This window comes from Aquarana catesbeiana, linkage group LG08, assembly GCF_042186555.1.
Source record: "Aquarana catesbeiana isolate 2022-GZ linkage group LG08, ASM4218655v1, whole genome shotgun sequence".
NCBI classification, from domain to species: Eukaryota; Metazoa; Chordata; class Amphibia; order Anura; family Ranidae; genus Aquarana; species Aquarana catesbeiana.
Genome location: NC_133331.1, coordinates 307,738,738 through 307,758,508, shown reverse-complemented (window position 1 = coordinate 307,758,508; position 19,771 = coordinate 307,738,738). Strand labels below are relative to the sequence as shown.

General features: G+C 46.5%; 1 protein-coding gene across 1 annotated transcript in view; it reads left to right on the top strand.

The window, feature by feature from the left end:
• The window catches only part of LOC141106915 (uncharacterized), a 61,208-nt gene that overhangs the window by 5,518 nt on the left and 35,919 nt on the right, over positions 1-19,771 (top strand). Inside the window, exons 5-8 of the mRNA XM_073597844.1 lie at positions 104-253; positions 380-515; positions 1,212-2,216; positions 2,846-3,418. Of these exons, the coding sequence (XP_073453945.1) occupies positions 104-253; positions 380-515; positions 1,212-2,216; positions 2,846-3,418 (1,864 nt within the window). The remainder of the gene's footprint in view (positions 1-103; positions 254-379; positions 516-1,211; positions 2,217-2,845; positions 3,419-19,771) is intronic.

Genomic DNA, 19,771 nt, shown 5'->3' with positions numbered 1-19,771 from the left:
GAGCAACTAAAATTTAAAAAGAATTCAACATATGAGACCACATTCTTCAAAATAACTTCTTGTTCCTTTTTAATAAATGTATTCTGTCATCTTTGGGGTTTAGGGTGAAGGATTGAAAGACATCAAAGCTGAGATTAAAAAGGAAGAAGAAGAGACGTTGGTGAGTGGAGCTCAGCAGTCTATGGAGGCGGATAGTCTTCAGTATTCCCAGGATTTCACACAGGAAGATCAAAGCATCCCTCACCATCATCAGGTATAAAGAACTGAGCTATAGAACTCAAAAGTAATTCTAGTCTATGAGGTAAATTTCTTATAGATATTTTTTTTTTAATATTGAACTTAATTTTCCAGATATTTTATTTTTTGTTTTGGGGTTCAGGATAAATTGGGAAAAGACATCAAACTTGAGGTTAAAGAGGAAGAAGAAGAGGCGTTGGTGAGTGGAGATCAGCAGTCTATGAAGGAGATGACTATGAAAAATGAACAGGAGGAATCTTCTCTTTATATCAACAGAAGTAAGTAATAATCACTAAATGCAGACATGTGCACAATTTTCTTTTTCTTCTATGAGTATAAAAGATTAATTTAAATAAGTGCAATGTGAAGATACTGTACACCATATGAAAGGCCCATGTCCATTCCTCAATAAAACGTCATGTCCCCAACAAATGAGGAGGAGATACTGTACACCATATGAAAGGTCCATCTCCATTCCTCAATATAATGTCATGTTCCCAACAAATGAGGAGGAGATACTGTACACCATATGAAAGGTCCATCTCCATTCCTCAATATAACGTCATGTTCCCAACAAATGAGGAGGAGATACTGTACACCATATGAAAGGTCCATCTCCATTCCTCAATATAACGTCATGTTCCCAACAAATGAGGAGGAGATACTGTACACCATATGAAAGGTCCATCTCCATTCCTCAATATAACGTCATGTTCCCAACAAATGAGGTGGAGATACTGTACACCATATGAAAGGTCCATCTCCATTCCTCAATGTAATGTCATGTTCCCAACAAATGAGGTGGAGATGCTGTATCTTTATCTGGTTTGTATTAATATTTTATGTTATGATTGCACTTCATTCTATGCCAGAGCTCTGAGATACTGTAGAGTGTTAGACCAACATACTGTATATGACTTCTGAATGAAAGACATGAAGAATTATTATAACTCTTAAACATTGATTTCCAACAGGTGGACACTATGTCCTGAATAATGTATCTTCAGAATATAAAGCAGAAGAAAATCTCACCACACAACGTTCTCCAGGAGTGAATCGCATTACACAAATAATACATCATAGAACTTATCATATAGAGAGATCCTGGGATTTCTCTGATCCTGAGGAATCTTCTGATAATGCACATACTATTATTTTTGAATCTCACAGTACAGATAAATCAACAGATCCATCTAATCCTGAAGATTCTTCCTTAAACCATGAAGGATCTCACACAGGAGAGCATTCCTTGTCATCTACAGTGTCTGGGAATTCTTCCAAAGAAACCAGAGAGCCTCCTACACACCAGAAAAGTCATAAGAGTGTGCATCCTTTAACCTGTTCAGAGTGCGGCAAACGTTATACTCTCAAAGAAAACTTTCTTCTACATCAGAGAACTCACACAGGTGAGCATCCCTTTTCATGTTCAGAGTGCGGGAGAGGTTTTCTTCGGAAAGTAGTTCTTGTTAGACACCAAAGAATTCACACAGGTGAGCGTCCATTCTCGTGTTCGCATTGTGGTAAAGGTTTCATTCAGAAAGGAAGCCTTCTAAATCATCAGAGAACTCACACAGGGGAGCGTCCTTTTTCATGTTCAGAGTGCGGGAGAAGTTTTATTCAGAAAGTAGAACTTGTTAATCACCAAAGAATTCACACAGGTGAGCGTCCATTCTCGTGTTCGCACTGTGGTAAAGGTTTCAATCAGAAAGGAAACCTTCTTAAACATCAGAGAACTCACACAGGTGAGCGTCCATTCTCTTGTTCGCACTGTGGTAAAGGTTTCATTCAGAAAGTACACCTTTTTATACATCAGAGAACTCACACAGGTGAGCGTCCCTTTTCATGTTCAGAGTGCGGGAAAGGTTTCAATATGAAACGCAAACTTGTTGTTCACCAGAGAAGTCACACGTGTTCAAAGAGCAGGAAATGCTTCAGTCAAAAAAGTGCCCATGATCGACACCAGGAAATTCACATGGACTAACTACCTTTTTAATGTTCAGACGGACCAATGGGGAGTGTGGCAAGAATAACCTCCAGAGAATGTGTGTCCTTCCTTATAGTCAAAATGTATAAAATGTTTCTGTTAAAGAAAATCACTTCTTGGACCCCAGAATATTCACAGAGGCTAATAAAGTTTTTGCGTTCATATTGGCTTATTTGGAGGCGTGGCCAAAGTACAATGGGATTTTTTTTTGGGAATGATGTGATAGTTATAGGTCTGCAGGGATTGAATTATAGTAATACGGTCCTCTAAACAATGCTGACTTGGTCCCACACTCACACAGACCCCACCATAGAATATGCCAATCCATGGACCATACCTTTTATTGGTTACTATTAGCCAATATACTGTACATCTTTTTTTTGCTTTACTGAAGGAACTAACTTTTTATTGAACCGATTAAAGTATCATTATTTTTAAATTAGATTTCATTTAGATTCTTTATTGTGTGTTAATAAAGTAATCCGATTTTCTACAATAAACAAGAAAGCTCTACTCTACAATATTCTGTTCTGATAATTTTTTTACAAACTAACATAATTTTTAGATGATTGGTGATTGGAATGTGCTCAGTTCATAGAGAGTCTTCCATTGGTGTTTTATTAGTGATATGTGAGAGTCTAAAAGGTCCAGTTCCTGAGAGTCCAGGATGTCCAGTTCCAGAGAGTCCAGAAGGTCCAGTTCCAGAGAACCCAGGAGATCCATTTCCAGAGAGTCGAGAAGGTCCCATTCCAGAGAGTCGAGAAGGTCCCATTCCAGAGAGTCGAGAAGGTCCCGATCCAGAGAGTCGAGAAGGTCCCGATCCAGAGAGTCGAGAAGGCCCCGCTCCAGAGAGTCGAGAAGGTCCCGATCCAGAGAGTCGAGAAGGTCCCGATCCAGAGAGTCGAGAAGGTCCCGATCCAGAGAGTCGAGAAGGTCCCGTTCCAGAGAGTCGAGAAGGTCCCGTTCCAGAGAGTCGAGAAGGTCCCGTTCCAGAGAGTCGAGAAGGTCCCGTTCCAGAGAGTAGAGAAGGTCCCGTTCCAGAGAGTCGAGAAGGTCCCGTTCCAGAGAGTCGAGAAGGTCCACATCCAGAGGATCCAGGAGGTCCAGTTTCAGAGGATCCAGAAGGTCCAGTTCCAGAGGATCTAGAAGGTCCAGTTTCAGAGAGTCCAGACGGTCCAGCTCCAGATGATCCAGAAGGTCCGGTTTCAAATGTGTGCCAGCTAATATTCTAAGAATACATGGAGCCACTACAAATGCCACATAGAATATTTCCATAGCTGCCATCTTGGTTATGCCCCTCATGTTCACAGTGATCGGCTCCATTATTTCCCAGTTATTATCTTCATCATCAGTGATAGAGAGGTCATACCCATCAGTGGCTCAGAGAGTTTGTCAGTGTCATGTCATCTGTGTATCCCCTTTCTGGTATTGGGGTGATTACACTCATGTGGTAGGTGCTTTTCCAATGAGTTGTGCCAAAGCAAACTGTATTTTAAGGCGTATCAGCCCATTTTTATTACATAAAATAGAAAGTTCATATAGACATCAGTTGCCCACGCAGGGGTATCCAACATTACCTGAAATTACCGAGCCATCTGGCTCCTTTTTCAGCAGCACTTCTACTCTTCTTACCAGTCCCTCTGACTGTACTGTCCAACTCCCCTGGTTCATTCAGCTCACTTAGCCTTTAGTCGCAGTGCCCAGCTGCACAGCCCTCTCCTGGCCTCTGGATAGGGGTTCTCCTGATACCTCGATAGGAGCCGACCTGACTCCTAGAACAAGACCTGCTGGCTGGGGCTCTGATCCCTGGTTGAGACCTTCTGGCCAAAGCCTGCAAACCTGGAAGAAAGAGCAGGTGAAGATGGAAGCCTCTGCAGCAGTGACAGTTCCCCGCTGGAGGGCTTTGTTTCAAAGTAAGTCTTAGACAGGGAGATCAGGAATAAAAACTGACTGGTACCCAGTGTTAAAGAAAAAAGAACTTTAAGAAGTGGAGCTATGTTTAGAATTGTTATAAGCAAGTTCTGCTGTAGGAAGGTAGTCCACCCAATCATCCTGAAATTAACTGACAAAACATTGAATGTACTGCTCTATCGTTTGATTGGTCTTCTCAATCTGACCATTAGACTGAGGATGAAAAGCAGAAGACAGATTAACCGTTACACCTTAATTTGAGCAAAAACGTTTCCAGAACTTTGAAATAAACTGTTCTCATCTGTCAGACACTACACCACCAATCATTCCATGGAGTTTAAAAATTTCCCAAGCCATCACTTCCGCAGTTGGTTCAGCAGTGGGTACCCCTTAACTGGTAAAAAAAAGAGCCATCTTAGTGAGACAGTCAACAACTACCAAGATAGAGGTCATTTCTTATGAGGGAGAAGAATTTTCACCCATATGGGATAATAAATATATACAAGAGGTTGAATATATAGAGAGGAGTAAAGAATGGGAAAGGTGTGGTTTGGTGCGAATAATCCAATTATATAGAGAGACAACCTTTAACCACTTAACAACCGGCCCATAGCCAAATGAAGGCTACAGGGCAGTTGCTTAACTCTGGGAGGGCGTCCAGGGATGTCCTCCCAAAATTCCGCTCTCGCGCGCCCCCTAGGGCGCGTACTCGAGAGCATCTGTGACTGCCGGGTCCAGAGGACCCGGTGCATCACAGAACATGGTAAATGGCCGCTAATCGCGGCCGTTTACTATGTGATCGCTCCGTCAAATTACGCCGGTTCCTCTCCTCTCCTCTGTGTACCGATCGGTACACTGTGAGCGGAGAGGGGGATGGGTGGATGGTAGCAGCGCTGTGGGCTGGATGTGTAGTGCCCACAGCGCTGCACAGTGACATCCAGCCTTCCATGCTAAGCCATCCCTCACTACTCTGCAATGCCCTACAATACTCTGTAATGCCCCACAATACTCTGCAATACCCCATAATACGCTGCAATACCCCACAATACTCTGCAATACCCCACAATACTCTGCAATGCCCCACAATACCCCACAATACTCTGCAATGCCCTACAATACTCTGCAATACCCCACAATACTCTGCAATACCCCACAATACTCTGCAATGCCCCACAATACCCCACAATACTCTGAAATGCCCCACAATACTCTGCAATGCCCCACAATACTCTGCAATGCCCCACAATACCCCACAATACTCTGCAATGCCCCACAATACTCTGCAATACCCCACAATACTCTGCAATACCCCACAATACTCTGCAATGCCCCACAATACCCCACAATACTCTGCAATGCCCTACAATACTCTGCAATACCCCACAATACTCTGCAATACCCCACAATACTCTGCAATGCCCCACAATACCCCACAATACTCTGAAATGCCCCACAATACCCCACAATACTCTGAAATGCCCCACAATACTCTGCAATGCCCCATAATACGCTGCAATACCCCACAATACTCTGCAATACCCCACAATACTCTGCAATGCCCCACAATACCCCACAATACTCTGCAATGCCCCACAATACTCTGCAATACCCCACAATACTCTGCAATACCCCACAATACTCTGCAATGCCCCACAATACTCTGCAATGCCCCACAATACTCTGCAATGCCCCACAATACTCTGCAATACCCCACAATACTCTGCAATACCCCACAATACTCTGCAATGCCCCACAATACTCTGCAATGCCCCACAATACCCCACAATACTCTGCAATACCCCACAATACTCTGCAATACCCCACAATACTCTGCCATACCCTGCAATACCCCGCTATACTCTGCCATACCCCGCAATACCCAGCCATACTCTGCAATGCTTGGTGATACCCAGCCATACTCTGCCATACCCAGCTATGCTCAGCCATACTCAGCCATACTCTGCAATACTCGGTGATACCCAGCCATGCTCTGCCATACCCAGCCATGCTCAGCCATACTCAGCCATACCCTGCCATACTCTGCCATACTCTGCAATACCCTGCAAAACTCTGCCACAACCCGCAATACTCTGCCATACCCAGCCACACTCTGCAATACCCCGCAATACCCAGCCATACTCTGCAATACTCGGTGATACCCAGCCATACCCAGTCATACTCGACAATACCTAGCCATACTCGGCCATGCTCAGCCATGCTGTGAAACTATTAGATAAGCACCTGAATGACCGCAACATACAGGGATATATAATGTAATACTGACACATAATCACACACATAGGTTGGACTTGATGGACTTGTGTCTTTTTTCAACCTCACCTACTATGTAACTATAACTATGCTCAGCCATGCTCAGCCATGCTCAGCCATACTCGGCCATGCTCAGCCATGCTCAGCCATACTCTGCCTCTATATGTGGCCAGGCTGTGGAAGTCTCACACATGTGGTATCGCCGTACTCAGGAGGAGAAGGAGAATCTATTTTGGGGTGTCATTTTTGGTATGTACATGCTATGTGTTAGAAATATTGTATAAATGGACAACTTTGTGTTAAAAAAAAAAAAAGCGTTTTAACCACTTCCCGTCTGCTGTCATACTATGTCCTTGACTTTGTGCGGGGATATCTGAATGATGGGTGCAGCTACAGGCATCATTCAGATATCAGCTTTTTCAGCCGGCGATTCCCTACACCATAAGAATGATCATAGCAGCTGTTACACTGCTTGATCGTTCTTACGGGAGGCGAGAGGGGACATCCCCCCGCCCTCCGGTGCTTCTACCGACTCACCGCTACGATCGAAGCCAGAATCGTTTTTTTTTTTTATTTATTTCAGGCACAGCCTAGAGGTGGGATGTGGGGTCTTACTGACCCCATATCTCACTGTAAAGAGGACCTGTCATGCCATAATCCTATTACAAGGGATGTTTACATTCCTTGTAATAGGAATAAAAGTGATCAAAAAAATGTTTTTTTGGAAAAAAGCGTCAAACTAAAATAAATAAAGTAAAATGAACAATAAAGAAAAAAAAAAAATTTAAAGCGCCCCTGTCCGTGTGCTCGCATGCAGAAGCGAACGCATACGTAAGTCCCGCCCACATATGAAAACGGTGTTCAAACCACACATGGGAGGTATCGCTGCGATCGGTAGAGTGAGCGCAATAATTGTGGCTCTAGACCTCCTCTGTAACTCAAAATTTGTAACCAGTAAAAATTTTTAAAGAGTCGCCTATGGGGATTTTTAAGTAGCAAAGTTTGGCGCCATTCCACAAGCGTGTGCAATTTTTAAATGTGACATGTTAGGTATCTATTTACTCGCCGTAACTTCATCTTTCATATTATGCAAAAACATTGGGCTAACCTTACTGTTTTGGTTTTTTTAAAGCCCAAAACTTCTTTCAAAAAAACGCGTTTGAAAAATTGCTGCGCAAATATCGTGCGAGATAAAAAGTTGCAATGACAGCTATTGTATTCTCTAGGGCAGTGGTTCTCAACTCCGGTCCTCAGGACCCACTAACAGGCCAGGTTTGCAAGATAACTGAAATACATCACAGATGATATCATTTGCTGCTCAGTGATTGCAGTATTCTAGTCTGCATCTCCCCAAGGTAATACTTAAAATCTGGCCTGTTGGTGGGTCCTGAGGACTGGAGTTGAGAACCACTGCTCTAGGGTCTTTGCTAAAAAATATATATAATGTTTTGGGGTTCTATAATTTTCTAGCAAATAAATGATGATTTTTACATGTAGGAGAAAAATGTCAGAATTGGCCTGGGTGCTCCAGAACGCCTGAAGGTGCTCTGTGCATGTTGGGCCTCTGTATGTGGCCACGCTGTGTAAAAGTCTCACACATGTGGTATCGCCATACTCGGGAGTAATAGTAGAATGTGTTTTGGGGTGTAATTTGTGGTATGCATATGCAGTGTGTGAGAAATAACCTGCTAATATGACAATTTTGTGAAAAAAAAAACTTGATTTTGCAAAGAATTGTGGGAAAAAATTACAACTTCAAAAAACTCACCATGCATCTTTCTAAACACCTTGGAATGTCTTCTTTCCAAAAAGGGGTCATTTGGGGGGTATTTGTACTTTTCTGGCATGTTCGGGTCTCAAGAAATGAGATAGGCCGTCAGTAATTCAGGTGTGATCAATTTTCAGATATTGGCATCATAGCTTTTGGACTCTATAACTTTCACAAAGACCAAATAATATCCACAGATTTGGGTTATTTTTACCAAAGATATGTAGCGTTATAAATTTTGGCCAAAATATATGAAGAAAAATTTATAATTTGCAAAATAAAACAGAAACGAAGAAAAATGCATTTTTTTACAGATTTTTCCGTCTTTTTTCTTTTATAGCGCAAAAAATAAAGAACCCAGCAGTGATTAAATACCACCAAAAGAAAGCTCTATTTGTGTGAAAAAAAGGACAAAAATTTCATATAGATACAGTGTTGCATGACTGAGTAATTGTCATTCAAAATGTGAGAGCACCAAAAGCTGAAAATTGGTCTGGTTATTAAGGGGGTTTAAGTGCCCAGTGGTCAAGTGGTTAAATCATTTCAGGAGGTTAGAGAGGAATATGGTATACCAAAACAGTCTTTCTATAGATATCTACAAATTAGGCATGCTTTGGACAAACAATTTAGAGGGAAACTGCTGGAGTGGAGTGGGATTACTATTCTTCGTAAAGTAACCAATGCAAACCTGACTAAGGCCCCTTTCACACTGGGGCGGTTTGCAGGCGTTATTGCGCTAAAAATAGCACCTGCAAACCGCCCCTAAACAGCCTCCTCTGTTTGTTCAGTGTGAAAGCCCGAGGGCTTTCACACTGAAGCGGTGCGCTGGCAGGAGAAGAAAAAATCTCCTGCAAGCTGCATCTTTGGAGCGGTGAAGGAGCGGTGTATTCACTGCTCCTAAACCGCTCCTTCCCATTGAAATCAATGGGACAGCGCGGCTATACCGCGCAGGGGCGGATCCAGAGTCTAGTCTCGGGAGGGGCACTGCCAGAAAATATATTTTTTGGGGTACATCTATCGGGGAAATGGCTGGTGTTGGCGCTTCAATCATCACGGCACCATGGTTGTTATGGTGTCAGGATGATTGAAGCACATTATTACTATAATTACATTGTTATAAAAAATTAAATAGTTTAACTCACCATAATGCAGAATCAGTGGGAGCCCCGAGTGTGTCACTTGCCACGTTACCTGTCACTAGATGCAGATTGTCACTTGCCACGTCGCCTGCCACATGTTGCGGATTGTCACTTGCCACGTCGCCTGTCACCAGATGCAGATTGTCACTTGCCACATCGCCTGCCACGTTGCGGATTGTCACTTGCCATGTCACTTTCGTCGTCGCCTGCCACGTTGCGGATTGTCACTTGCCATGTCACTTGCCACGTCGCCTGCCACGTTGCGGATTGTCACTTGCCATGTCACTTGCCACGTCGCCTGCCACATGTTGCGGATTGTCACTTGCCACGTCGCCTGTCACCAGATGCAGATTGTCACTTGCCACGTCGCCTGCCACGTTGCGGATTGTCACTTGCCACGTCGCCTGCCACCAGATGAAGATTGTCACTTGCCACGTCGCCTGCCACATGTTGCGGATTGTCACTTGCCACGTCGCCTGTCACTTGCCACCTGCTAAGGTGGTCTCTTGTGTCCCAGAGACAGGCAGCAGAGAGATGATGTAATCTCTCTGCTGCCGCAGCTGCCTGCATAGAGGAGGGGAAGTGGAACTGCAGGGATGCAGGGCGGGCGCCGGGCGGTGAGAGATGATGTCATCTCTCTGCTCCCCCGCCCGCCGGCTCCCTGATTGGCCAGCACGCAGCGGCCCGCCCACAAACACATTGAGCGGCACATGTCAGTCAGCGGCGGCTCTTTCTCACCTATGGAGCCGCCCGGCGGCTCCCTCACTCACGGAGCTGCCCAGCGGCTCTCTCAGTCACGGAGCCGCCCGGCTCCTCCTTCACACACAGAGCCGCCCGGCTCCTCCTTCACTCACGGAGCCGCTCAGCGGCTCTCTCAGTCACGGAGCCGCCCGGCTCCTCCTTCACTCACGGAGCCGCCCGGCTCCTCCTTCACTCACGGAGCCGCTCAGCGGCTCTCTCAGTCACGGAGCCGCCCGGCTCCTCCTTCTCTCACGGAGCCGCCCGGCGGCTCTTTCACTCACGGAGCCGCCCAGCGGCTCTCTCACTAACGGAGCCGCCCGCTGGCGGGCTCTCTCTCTCAGTCACACCCTGCTCTCACAGTCACCCACATTTCTCGGAGGGGGCAATTGCCCCGTTGCCCCCCCCCTGGATCCGCCCCTGATACCGCGGTAATACGAGGGGTTTTAACCCTTTTTCGGCCGCCAGCGGGGGGTTAAAACCGCACCGCTAGCGGCCGAATACCGCGGTAATACAGCGCTAAAAATAGCGCTGTTTTACCGCCGACGCCCCCTACCGCCCCAGTGTGAAAGGGGCCTAAAGGATTGATATTGGAAATATATGAAAAGATATGTGAAGGAGCGATAAATGGGAAAGGCCAACTCCCTTGTAAATGTCGATGGGTAGAAGAATTGGGAGATATAACAGAGGAACAATGGAGATACATATTAGATACTGGACCATTGGTATCGTTATCCCCATCGCAAAGAACTTCCCATTTGTTGCGATTTCACAGAACATATTACAACCCCCCGAAAGCGATTCTTATTTGGACGGAGACCCAATGCTAGATGTCCAAGGTGTGGGGATCTGGGGGGAGATCTCATCCATATGATGTGGAGATGTCCAAAGCTGCATAGATATTGGAGGGAGGTTGTTGACACTATAGACTTGGTCTTTGGTGTCAACTTTGAGCTGAATCCAGTGATATGTATCTTGGGATGTATACAAAATGAAAATATTGGAAATAACAAACATATGGCAAGAATTAGGTGTTTGTTCAGTTATTAGTGAGAAAATGGCTAGCAATGAATCCACCGACACATAGGGAATGGATAAAAGAGGTAGAGCATACAATCCGGAAAGAAAGATCTGTATATATTAACCACTTGCTGTCCTGCTCACGCAGATATACTGCGGCAGGTCGGCCAGTGGCGGAATTACCGGGGTCGCAACAGTTGCACTTTGTGACGGGGCCCAGCATTCCGCCACTGTGGGTTCACAGGGCTCTGAGCGGAGAGTGTGTCTCTCATCTAACAGCAGCACAGAGACACCGGCATCGTTTGTTTTATTTCCCTCTCCGTGTGTCCTCTCTCGCACGGGATGACAGAGGACACACAGCTGATCTTCTCCCCCCTCCCTTCTCTGTGCTCCGCGGGAAATGTAGCTTCACACTTGATTGCCTGCGTATCACAGGAGAGGGGAGGGGGGAGAAGATCAGCTGTGTGTTCTCTGTCATCCCGTGCGAGAGAGGACACACGGAGAGGGAAATAAAACAAACAATGCCGGTGTCTCTGTGCTGCTGTTAGATGAGAGACGCACAGGCCTTGTGGGGGGGGGGGGCGTTCCGCACCGGGTGACACCCGCCAGAGGGGTGACACCTGTGGGCAGCGGCACCGCACGCCGCACAGTCCTCACCCCTACACAGTGCTGCGCACAGCGGAGCGGACCGAAACCCCCTCCCCCTCCTCTCTGTTTACGGAGGGGGAGGAGGAGGAGTCCGAGGGACACATGCCGCTGTGCCTATCCCGCGCTGTTCTGAGGTCTGTAAAGTTTTTATTCAAATAGACATGTGCTGGGGGGAACGCTATGGGAGGGGGGTCTGCACTGATGGAGGGACGGTGGTCTGCACTGAGGGGGGTCTGCATTGATGGGGGTCTGCATTGATGGAGGGACGGGGATCTGCACTAAGTGGGGTCTCTGCACCATGGGGGGTTTGCACTGAGGGGGGGTGTGCTGATGGAGGGGGGTGGTCTGCAATGAGGGGAGTCTGCATTGATGGGGGGGTCTGCACTGATGGAGGGGGGGTGGTCTGCATTGTGGGGGGGCCTGCACTGATGGAGGGGGGTCTGTACTGAGGGGGGTGTGAACTGACGGAGGGGGGTCTGCAATGAGGGAGGGGAGGTCTGCACTGATGGAGGGGGGATCTGTACTGAGGGGGGTGTGAACTGATGGAGGGGGGTCTGCAATGAGGGAGGGGAGGTCTGCACTGATAGAGGGGGGATCTGTACTGAGGGGGGTGTGAACTGATGGAGGGGGGTCTGCAATGAGGGAGGGGAGGTCTGCACTGATGGAGGGGGGGTCTGCAATGAGGGAGGGGAGGTCTGCACTGATGGAGGGGGGTCTGTATTGAGGGGGGGTGTGAACTGATGAAGGGGGTGGTCTGCAATGAGGGGAGTCTGCATTGATGGGGGCCCTGCACTGATGGAGGGGGGTTGTCTGCATTGTGGGGGGGGGGGGCCTGCACTGATGGAGGGGGTTCTGTACTGAGTGGGGTGTGAACTGATGAAGGGGGTCTGCAATGAGGGAGGGGAGGTCTGCACTGATGGAGGGGTGTACTGATGGAGGGGGGTCTGCAATGAGGGAGGGGAGGTCTGCACTGATGGAGGGGGGGTCTGTACTGAGGTGGGTGTGAACTGATGGAGGGGGTGGTCTGCAATAAGGGGGGGTCTGCATTGATGGGGGGATCTGCAATGATGGAGTGGGGGTGGTCTGCATTGTGGGGGGGCCTGCACTGATGGAGGGGGGGTCTGTACTGGGGGGGTGTGAACTGATGGAGGGGGGTCTGCAATGAGGGAGGGGAGGTCTGCACTGATGGAGGGGGTCTACACTGGAGTCTATAGTGATAGAGGGGGGTCTATACTGATAGATGAGGGTCTGCACTGAGGGGGGTCTATACTGATAGATGGGGGTCTGCACTAAGGGGGTCTACACTGATATATGGGGGTCTATGCTGATAGAGGGGGCTATACTGATAGATGGGGGGTCTGCAATGAGGGGGGCTATACTGATGGATGGGGTCTGTACTTAGTGAGGAGGATCTATACTGCAAGAGGGGGGTCTGTACTTAGTGGGGGGTCTATACTGAGAGGGGGGTCTGCAGTTAGTGGATGGGGGTCTGTACTGAGGGGGGCTATAGTTGGTGGAGGGGGGTGACACCAATTTTTTCCTCACCGGGTGACACCAACCCTAGTGATGCCACTGGAGAGACACGCTCTCCGCTCAGAGCCGTGCTGTCCTGAGAAGACAGAGGACTCTGATGGGCACTGATAGAGGACACTGATGGGCACTGATAGAGGGCATTGATGGACACTGATAAAGGACTCTGATGGGCACTGATAGAGGGCACTGATGGACACTGATAGAGGGCACTGATGGACACTGATAGAGGGCACTGATGGACACTGATGGACACTGATAGAGGACACTGATAGAGGAATCTGATGGACATTGATAGAGGACTCTGATGGGCACTGATAAGATTTACTGATGAGCACTGAAGGGAGGCACTGATAGGGGGCACTGAGAAGGCACTAGGGGGCACTGATAGGGGGCACTGATGGGAGGCACTGGTGGGCAATTATAGGAGGAACTGATGGGGGCACTGATAAGGCACTAGGGGGCACTGATTGGGGGCACCGATGGGAGGCACTAATAAGATTTACTGATGAGCACTGATTGGGGGCACCGATGGGAGGCACTAATAAGATTTACTGATGAGCACTGATAGGGGGCACCGATGGGAGGCACCAATGGGATTTACTGATGAGCACTGAAGGGAGGCACTGATAGGGGGACTGAGAAGGCACTAGGGGCACTGATAGGGGGCACTAAGAAGGCACTGATAGGGGCACTGATGAGCACTGAAGGGGGGCACTGATAGGGGGCACTGATAGGCTGCTGTGATAGGAGGCATTGATGGGCATTGATGAGCACTGATAGGCATGGAGCTCGGATGGAGGGGGGGGCCCATCATTGTTTCTTGCACTAAAGGATCTAGTTACGCCTCTGAGGTCAGCTCTCCTGCGCGAACTGACGTACCTGTACGTCAGTCCGTAAAAGCAGGATAACGGGTACGAGCGGGCCGCCCACTCGATGTCCGCCGGCGGCCCGCGATCGCTGTATGCCCACATCCTCTTTTAATAGAGGCCTGCCTTGAAGAAGTTAGTTCTACTAGAGAGTGGTCCTCAGTTAAAGTTGCACTGGACTTGACTGGAATATCCCAAGGTTAACCCCATCCCCCATCCCAGTTCTTCAACCAATAAAACCCCCCAAAAAAGCATTCTGCCTGGTTATTGAATGAAGAGACAGAGAAACTGCTCTGTGCCTGGCTGCCGTGCACCTTTAGGGAAAAGAACCTGGGACAAACAGCGAGACCGGCTTGGGGTCTGCTCTACTGAAGAAAAAGAAGAGCAAAAAAGAACGGAAATAGAAGACTCCAATAACATCCAGTTGTAGTTGACCAAAAACCAAATAGAAATTGATACTGCTTGAATACCCCAATCTGTTATCCCAGCCAACTGGCCACAGTGTTTGCAGGTGCTGGTCAGGTTGATTACTGGCTTATTAGACACATTGAGGCCTACAACAAGTTAGTGCCTCTCCGCACACTACCTCACCATATAGTGAGCTCCTCTTAGTAAATAATGGCTTCAGCTTGGTCTCCAACCCATTGGAGAACCTCATTTTAACATGTTTTGTCCAATAGGAGCTCAATCGTAGAGGTCAATTGTAGTCCTCGATGTGTCTGACGATCCAGTTATGGTGCCTAATAAGATCATATAGAGATGTATATACACTCACCGGCCACTTTATTAGGTACACCGGTTCAAAAGCTTGGTAACACAAATTGTTATTCAGCTAATCACATGGCTGCAACCTAATGCATTTAGGCACCTAGATGTGGTGAAGACGACTTGCTGAAGTTTAAACTGAGCATCAGAAAGGGGGTTTAAGTGACTTTGAACGTGGCATGGTTGTTGGTGCCAGATGGGCTGGTCTTAGTATTTCAGAAACTGCTGATCTACTGGGATTTTCACACACAACCGTCTCCCGGGTTTATGGAGAATGGCCTGAAAAAGAGAAAATATCCAGTGAGGGGCAGTTATGTGGCGGAAAATGCCATGTTGATGTTAGAGGTCAGAGGAGAATGGGCAGACTGGTTCAGGATGATAGAAAGGCAACAGTAACTCAAACCCTCATTACAACCAAAGTATGCAGAATACCATCTCTGAACGCACAACACATCGAACCTTGAAGCAGATTGGCTACAGAAGCAGAAGACCACACCGTGTATCACTCCTGTCAGCTAAGAACAGGAAACTGAGGCTCACCAAAGTTGGACAGTAGAAGATTGGAAAAACGTTGCGTGGTCTGATGAGTCTCGGGACCAGTGGTGGCTGGTGCTCAAAAATTTCTGGGGGGCGCAAAGAAACTGAAAAAAAACACATCAATTGCAGCCTCACTGCACCCATGAAATGCAGCCACTGTGCCCATCAATTGCAGCCACTGTGCCAGCCACTGTGCCCATCAATAGCAGCCACTGTGCCATCAGATGCAGCCACTGTGCCCATCAATAGCAGCCACTCTGCCCATTAAATGCAGCCACTGTGCCATTAAATACTGCCACTGTGTCCCATCATAAAATGGTTCCACAGTGCCCCATCAAATGCTGCCATTGTGCCCATCAAATGCTGCCACTGTTCCCCATCAAATGCTGCCATTGTGCCCATCAAATGCTGCCACTGTTCCCCATCAAATGCTGCCATTGTGCCCATCAAATGCTGCCACTGTTCCCCATCAAATGCTGCCATTGTGCCCATCAAATGCTGCCATTGTGCCCATCAAATGCTGCCACTGTGACCCCCCCTCGCCCACTCGCTGTCTGCCCGGAACTTACCCTATCTCAGTGGTGGGTCAGGCAGCGGGTGATGGCTATGAGCTGTGGGACCTTGCAGTGGCGAGCTGTGTCCTCCATGCGTCTCCTCCCCTCCTCCTGATAGGCGTCCAATCACAGCGCCTGTCCTTTCAGCCAATCAGGTGATGGGTATCAGACCCACACTACCTGATTGGTGGAGAGGCAGTGCAGTGTTAGAAAAGCTTATATTAATTTGCTTTTCTAACACACTTGGGTGGACTCCGAGCGCAATGCTCTGCGCTCCAAGTTCACCTTTTTTGAAGCCTATTAGAGCCTATGGCTGTAATCATGTGCTTCAAAAATACACCTCCGCCGCTGTAATTCAGGCATCCAGCATCCAAAAAGGGGCCCGATGCCTGAATAGGGGGCGGAGGCGGCAGAGTTTTAATGTATGAATAAAGACTGCAGTATTTAGGAATGAAGGCTGTGGTATTTAAATTCTCCACAAGATGGTGATCTCACTCCTGAGCGTGGAACGCAAAAAAAAGGAAGTGATGTCATGTACGGACAGGAAGTGATGTAGGGTTAAAACAGGAAGCGATGTCATGTATGGACAGGAAGTGATATAGAGTAAAGACAGGAAGTTCCAGAGGAGAGGTGACTTGTTAGGAAATGGCATACAGACATTACTGAATCTTAAGGTGCATTTATTTTATTATTTTTTCACCACAGGTACTTGTATAGCGTTGTCAATTTACGAATTGACTACAAAAATGTTGAAAAGCGCTGATCTATATCACTGGCAAGGGTACCTAGGTAAGCAGCTTAGCCCTCTTTTCCCCATGTATATATTGTTATTATTGTTATGTGTGACTGTACTATTGTTTTTGGCTAATTTGTATAATTACTGATAAACTGTTAATCAAATTACAGATATTCTCCTGATGAAGCGGCAATAGACCGCAAAACTAGATGAGATGCTTTTCATGACCCTCAATCCCACTGTGATTTTCCCCTCTTGGGGACCATTATACTGGTGATATGTATGGATTGTCACTATGTTTTTAAATTGTACATGATTATGTGTGTTTTATTGATCTTATATTAATAAAAATTCTATGTATATTTTCCTATATATGTGTTTCTACACTTGACTTTACCTATCTACCTGCAATGTAATAGTCCAACTGCCCCTGCCCCTTGGTTTTTTGGTTTGGGAACCAAAATTCCAATCCTTATATGACTGGGTGAAGTGATCGATGGCGGATGAACAACATGGGGCATTTATTTATTTTTTAAGTAAAGGACTTAGTAAAAACCGTGACTTGTTTACACTTTACTTTTTTGTGAATTAGTAGGGATACTATGTACCCTTGAATTGTTCACATGAGGGAACTGGTATCTGGGTTCCCCCATATTGCTAAAGGAGGCTTCAGATTCCATGAAGCCCCCTGCCTACAGACCCCCACAACCACCATGTCAGGGTTGTGGGGAAGAGGCTCTTGTCCTGATCAACATGGGGATAATGTGCTTTGCTGGAAGGTCCTCCCTTGTCAAGGCACTTACTCATGTTGAGGGTATGTGGTCTGGTATGATTCAGGGGGGTGGGGTGGGGGACACTTGTCCTCTCGTCGTCCTCCTTTCCTAACCAGCCAGGTTGTATGGTTAGATAAGGGAGATAAGGGTCTAGTATGTTTCTTTTTTTTTTTTTTTTTTTAAGGGGCCTTGCTCTTTTTTTTTGTGTGGAGTTCCCTCTTAATAGCTGAGTGGTCTGGTATAAATTATGTCAGGATTTCACAGTTTTTATTTTTTTAACAGAAAAGTTTTATTTATAACAAAAACAAAACAATACAAAAAACAAAACAACGGTAAAGCGTGAGCATACAATAGTGAGGTATTCAAGACATTAAAAGAACGTGAATAGTCACAGAAGAGTTGGTGATGCTAGACATTGTAAGATCTAGGGTGGGCAACAGGGTGAGATGTTCCTGACACTAAAAAAGTCCAGTTTGGGAAATGTAATCAGTGATGGGAGGGGGGTCCAGGGGGTGTCAAGATCGCACCTATTTTTCGTCAGGTGTTTTTGGTAGTTAGCTTTTACTCTTTGGGGTGAGAGCATCTTGAGAGGATGAGGTATCAGCACCTGGGGGCTTATGGAGGAAGGGAGACCAATAGGAGGAAGTATGGGAGTCTCGGCTATGTAAGCAGGGGTATATCGGTGGTCTTTAGGGTGTCTAAGTTGACTAAGACTGATCTGCATTTCCTTAGTTTTTATTTTTTGCACGGGGTCCCCCTTAAGACTTCATTCAGATGGGCGTTGACCCCCATGCTGCATGCAGGGAGCAGAGCCAGGACAAGGGGTGGGCACGAGGGGCAGCTGCCCCAGGTGCAGTGAAGCAAGGGGGCAAAGTATGGATGCAGGGTGGTACACCCATTCTATAACATATATTAACCTCTATGGCGATAATCCCGAGTGTGGCCATGTCCTCCGCCTGATGCCTCTGTGTGCCAGGCTCCATTCCCTGCGAGCGTCTCGACTCACGGGGCAGACCCTGGCGGCAAATTCAAAAGGTGATAAATTGATAACACATACAGTACACTGTAATCTTACAGATTACATTACTGTATCAAATCATTTCACATCCCTTTTGTCCCTAGTGATTTGTCCAGTGGCCTGCCTGCAGTTTTATATTATATACAGTTGTGCTCATAGGTTTACATACCCTGGCAGAATATATGATTTCTTGGCCATTTTTCTGAGAATATGAATGATAACACAAAAACATTTCTTTCACTCATGGTTAGTGTTTGGCTGAAGCCATTTATTATCAACTGTGTTTACACTTTTTTAAATCATAATCACAACAGAAACTACACAAATGACCCTGATCAAAAGTTTACATACCCTGGTGATTTTGGCCAGATAACATGCACACAAGTTGACACAAAGGGGTTTAAATGGCTATTAAAGGTAACCATCCTCACCTGTGATCTGTTTGCTTGTAATCAGTGTGTGTGTATAAAAGGTCAAGTTTCTGGACTCCTGACAGACCCTTGCATCTTTCATCCAGTGCTGCACTGACGTTTCTGGATTATGAGTCATGGGGTAAGCAAATGAATTGCCAAAGGATCTGCGGGAAAAGGTAGTTGAACTGTATAAAACAGGAAAGGGATATAAAAAGATTTCCAAGGAATTAAGAATGCCAATCAGCAGTGTTCAAACTCTAATCAAGAAGTGGAAAATGAGGGGTTCTGTTGAAACCAAACCACGGTCAGGTAGACCAACTAAAATTTCAGCCACAACTGCCAGGAAAATTGTTCGGGATGCAAAGAAAAACCCACAAATAACTGCAGGACTCTCTGAAAACGTGGTGTGGCTGTTTAAAGATGCACAATAAGGAGGCACTTGAAGAAAGATGGGCTGCATGGTCCAGTTGCCAAAAGAAAACCATTACTACGCAAATGCCACAAAGTATCCCGCTTACAATATGCCAAACAGCACAGAAACTCCATGCTCAAGAGGGTTAAGGCAGTGCTGAAAAATAATGATGGCCACACAAAATATTTACACTTTGGGCCCAATTTCGATATTTTCACTTAGGGGGGTACTCACTTTTTTTGCCAGCGGTTTAGATATTAATGGCTGTGTGTTGAGTTATTATGAGGGGACAGCAAATTTACACTGTTTTACAAGCTGTACACTCACTACTTTACATTGTAGCAAAGTGTTAGTTCTTCAATGTTGTCACATGAAAAGATAGAATAAAATATTTACAAAAATGTGAGGGGTGTACTCACTTCTGTGAGATATTGTACATGATGGTCTT